Source organism: Melampsora larici-populina, assembly GCF_000204055.1.
Source record: "Melampsora larici-populina 98AG31 unplaced genomic scaffold MELLAscaffold_31, whole genome shotgun sequence".
NCBI lineage: Eukaryota > Fungi > Basidiomycota > Pucciniomycetes > Pucciniales > Melampsoraceae > Melampsora > Melampsora laricis-populina.
In genome coordinates this window covers 279,599-284,689 of record NW_006768795.1, presented here as the reverse complement: position 1 = coordinate 284,689, position 5,091 = coordinate 279,599, and the positions used below count along the sequence as shown (strand labels likewise).

The following is a 5,091-nucleotide window of genomic DNA, read 5'->3' as shown; positions in this document are numbered from 1 at the left end:
AAAAAACAGCAAAGTTAAGGTTCTATTCACAAAGTTTTTGGGAAGGAGAGCTCGGGGGTATTGATGAATGAGGGATTATAAAGTTTTCTCAGAAAGGTGAGCTTGGCGACTGGTTCCAGCGTGGAGGGGTAGCTCTAGGAGGCTAGGCGCTAGACCCGAGACGCCTAGATTTGGGAGTCCTAGAGCTACAGGCAAGAAAAGACGGGGAACACTCGGAGGGTGGGCGGGATGATGGTGTGAAGCACCTACCTATCAGCCTTGGTTCAGATGAACCAAAGGAAGGCAGGAGGTAGGGCTCCGCCACTACCCCCACATGCGTATCCTTTGACCACGAGGTAAAAGGATACCCTGGGTGGTGTTCTTGCATAGCCGAGAGATAAGATCTCTAAACAAACAGAGTTCTCGAGAAGAAATAAACTTCTCAAGAAACAAACTCCAAACCCATCAGCTCACTAACTGAGGAATGGGTTATTTTGGCAGTAAATTTTGATTTTCTGGGCAAAAGTCCAAACTTAACAAAGTCCCACTTGTTTTGAGCTGTACTGGCCAGCTCAAACAAGGGACTTATGCATAATGTCCAAAAAATGGCGTGAGATCTGTCGGGGCTTTTCCCCAAAATCTATGTGCCTTATAAAACTTTTTTTTACATCTTCAAATTTCCCTAGCCCCAAAACAAAAATCGTAGCTCTTGAGATTCTCTATAGCCTGGTACTCTTGGCTTCTTAATAATGTGAGTGGTTGTGTAGATATTTATATAAGTGTTCCACAGCTTGAAGCCAAAAATCGAGTAATTTTGCCTGATCCAAGGCTGAAATTTGAACTTTGGTGTAGACTTGAAATACCAGCTTTCCAATCTATTTTCAGAACCAATCAAGGTATCACGACTCTGAAAGTGTTGGGTTGTAGCCAAAAGTATGGTGCACATTTTTCATTTTCAGCTGAGGAAAGGTTAGAATGGCAAAAAAAAGTTTTATAAGGCAAGTAGATTTTGGGGAAAAGCTCCGACAGATCTCACACCATTTTTTGGACATTACATGTAAGTCCCTCGTTTGAGCTGGCCAGTACAGCTCAAAACAAGTGGGACTTTGTTAAGTTTGGCAAAAGTCCGGGCCCAGAATTTGAATTTACTGCCAAAAAAAATCTGGGCACAAAGCCGGGCACGTGCCCGGCTTCCACTTTGTACCCCGTAAATGATTTGAAGTTCTGAATTCATCTCATCAATTGGATCTCATGCTTATTAAGATTCATCAAATTGTTTTGCTAACTTTCATTTTCATATCTTATATCAGAATTAGACACCATCAAATTGTATGAATTCCATTTTATCTCACTTGACTTACTCAAGTAAGTTGACCTGTTGAAATAAAGCCACCTTGACCAATCACTTCACATTCTGCTTGGAGTTTGATCTCATTTAGTTTGATGCTTTCAAATGAATCCATTGTCTCAAGAGATATTCATTTGCTGGTGTGTATGGTGAGGACATTCTTGAATCCTTATATGATGAAATAGAGAGAAAAAACTTAAAGTCCAAAATTTGAATTGAAAATATTGGGTTTGTAGAGCTCTTGGCAAAGGGCTCTCAATTGAGTTGTAAACAGATCAACTTTCACCAGAAGATTTATGAACCTCAAACAAATTGATTAAGCTCAAACTGGAACAGATTTGAGACTAATCAGTTTTTGGTGTCTTTCTTGATCGTAAGTAAATCAAGGACCTAGCAACACTGATCCAATGTAAAAAATCACCTCCTTTGGCCCTCAAGCCCAGCAATCAAAAGTTCTCACTTCATTGATTTTTTTAAAAAAATAAAGCACATCCTCTCTAACATCACAAAATAGATATGACCCAACAGAGTGTTACTCAATGAATTATGGATTATCCTTTGAAGACTTCTATAAACAAAAGAAGTATGTCATCTTGTAGATTGAGAGGCATGTATTGCTCAACTTGAGATTTGATCAAAAAGTTTGATCAATCAAATCAAGGCACACACTAGAGGAGCTAACTAAAAAAATGTTGCACATGTGCCAACATTATTCCATTGATGCGAGGTCATGCATTGTGAATGTCTCTGAGCTGAGGATTGTGCTTCCCAACTACACTTGGGTTAAAGCATGGTCATCATGATTGACCCAATTCAGCTACCTATCCATAAGCCAACCTGGCCTATAACTGTAGTAACATAAAACTTTGTGAGTTGTACAATCCAAAATCGACATACTTATTCTTAATGAATATGTGTCAACATTGATCTCACTGATTGATTGGTATCATGTGGAGCTAGGAAATGTAGCTGAGCTACCAAATGATGATTGGTGTCATAGTCTATATCACCAATTAAACTATTCAATTAACCATGGCATGCACATTACAACCTTGATCTTTTATATGCACCTTTGGCTACCTGATCCTACTGTATGACCCCAACAAAAAACAGGTATCTCTCATTGGAGTCTCACCCTACTCTTGCAGGCAGACTTGGTGACATGCCAGACAAGTCTACTGTGATTTTTTCTCTCCAAGTCTTTGACCTGCCAGACAAGTCTGCAAGCTTACAAACCACTGACTTGCTGGTCCACTCATAAGACCCGTCTGGCCACCTCTCAGACTTGCCAATTCATCTTTTGCCAATCAGATCAGTCAGACTCACTGATCCAACACAAGTACAAGTCCGTCACTTACTTACCACTACTTTATTTTGCTCATCACACTCTTCCATCTTTGAAATCTAAACCAACCTTTTGGTTGAAAATCTCAACTCATTGCAACATAACAATTCAGGAAATGCCCCAAAAGAGGAAAAGTCGAATCTAATAATTGAGATGTGGATTCTCTTTTGCTCAAACCAATTAAATTCTTTGTACGTTTCTTTTGTCCTACGACTACTTTTCCTATAGTAGAAGTAGCAGTTGGTAAGATATGATTTGTAAAAAAAGTTTTTAGATAAATTTGTAAGTGCAGCAGGTGCCGATGTATTTGGACTTGAAAGATGATCATAAATTCAAAGATAGAAATTTCCAGTCCATCTCCCTTTGAAACCGAACTAACGCGGTCAAGCTGAAGCTAACAAACTTTCGAGTCACGACGTGCCTTGGTTGAACATGAGGCGATGAAACGTGCCGGAATGTTCATTCATGATTCAATGAAGAAATATGCTCTATTTACACCCAAGAGAGCACAGTAGAAAGGTCAACAAGCTTCTTGTGCAAACAACAACACAAGGGGTTTGGTAGGACAGGCTGCTTAGAGAACAGTGGATGATACTTGATGATTTCGGTCTAAAGTGATCATATTGGGTTCTGAAGTTGTTCCAATCCGTTTGTTGAGACACTCAAAAGTTTGGGACAGAATTGCCACCTAGAAAGTTCATCATACTCGTCGGAAGTCTATATTGACCCCATCAGCTACCCCATCATGGTGAATTTCAAGGTGAAAAAATCAAGTGATAGGACTTGATGAACGCCCCATTTCCGTGATTCTTGCACATCTTACACTTTCTGCTCACTCTGTTCTACTCCACATCTTAAGACTTTCTGCTCACTCTCTTCTACTCCGAAAGGAATCATGTTATCTTTTTGTCTTTGGCTTGTTGTCACCCTCGTTTTATTTACAGTAGTAAACTCCATCGAGGTGATCTGGACTGGATTTCTACCTCCTAAAAATTCCATCATCGATGAACCAAAAAGCAAGTTCAGAACCAAAACATCTATGCCAACAAACATCATCATGATAACAAACTTTTCTGACGGAACTCCCTGGTGTTTCATGATCGATGCTCTTTTTAGTTTTCGAAGTACCCGAGAACGTGATTACGTGCGGTCAGTCACAGCGTTCAAGTCATACACCTTTTTCAACTTTTCTTTACACTAAAAGGAATCCCACTGAAATACTGAACGAGCTAATCTCTCGTGGTATGCAAACACAATGTCGGATAAATCTTAACAGCGTGGGATCCAAAAACGCTTGACCATGAGGGACTTGGTTCTGAACCTAGATTTAGGAAAGATGAAGGTACGTCCAGGCTCTCCCATCCAGGTATCAATTGTTTCTACAGTAGAGAATCTGACAAGGTGGTGGTAGATGTGCGCGTGTATTTCCAGACAACCTTGCAAAACTCGATCGACGACGCTGTGACTAATTTGCGCGCCCAAGCAAACCCGGAAACTCCGAAGCGACATCTTCAATTAGAGAACCGCTTGAAAGCTATCCAAAAGATTATCGCACAGGATTGGATCCCCGAAGAGGCGCAGGAAACCGACAAAGGCTCCAGTTCGACTGCCATTGAATCTCAAGCTGTTCTTTCTACGTCTACGGTCAATCAGGCGAAACAAGATGCGCGGGAAGGGATTAAGCCTGATCATCAGGGGGCCAGTGACGGCAGTCCTGAGGTAATTCGTATACCATCATTGAGTCGGCTTGGCAAAGTACATGAAGTAATAACTTCGCCGAATTCGAGGACCCCAGCCGATACAAGTTCGGAAATTGGCGAAAAAATAGCAGAAAAGATATCTAAAATCCTTCAGGAGGCAGATCCCACACAACCAGACCTGATTATCGACTCTGATATTAGGTCCCATGTCACAAGTCGAGAACAACAGCTAAACGTGAAAGAGATGGTACAAAGTTTGGCGCGAGTAATGAAAGCCCCAACTAGATCCAAGATCGATACACCACACTCACGAGCCATCCGTTCAGCAAGCTGGGACGCGTTGATATATCTTGCTTACTTTAATCCAAAAGCAGAGGCCGAGCTTCTACAACTATACGAGAAGCTCGAGAATCAAGAGTTTTTGTCTGCCCATGTGCTCAACTTATACAAACGGTTTGTTTCATCAGACTTCAGTACTATCACCTTACAAAAGACTTTATCAGAATTGGAGGTACCTAAGGAACACGCACAATATGCCGATTTTTTCCAATTCCACGATCGTTTTTTGACGGGTTTGTTTCTTGTTCTTGTGGTCTCTTTGTAGCTGTGATGAGCATGAGCAAAATATTGATAAATGTTTCCATTTTAAACATGTAGTACATCCAGTGGCTCAAGAGCGCTTCGAAAAACTCTTCCGAGAACACAAAACGCAAGGTTGA

The 5,091-nt window shown here is 40.9% G+C and overlaps 1 protein-coding gene across 1 annotated transcript; it reads left to right on the top strand.

The window, feature by feature from the left end:
• Positions 1-3,729: 3,729 nt before the first annotated feature.
• MELLADRAFT_65066 (uncharacterized protein) lies at positions 3,730-5,091 on the top strand (the record flags this gene model as incomplete). Its single annotated transcript, XM_007412592.1, has 4 exons — positions 3,730-3,821; positions 3,877-3,914; positions 3,949-4,944; positions 5,030-5,091. The coding sequence occupies 4 exons, from the start codon at positions 3,730-3,732 to the stop codon at positions 5,089-5,091; spliced, it is 1,188 nt and encodes a 395-aa protein (XP_007412654.1).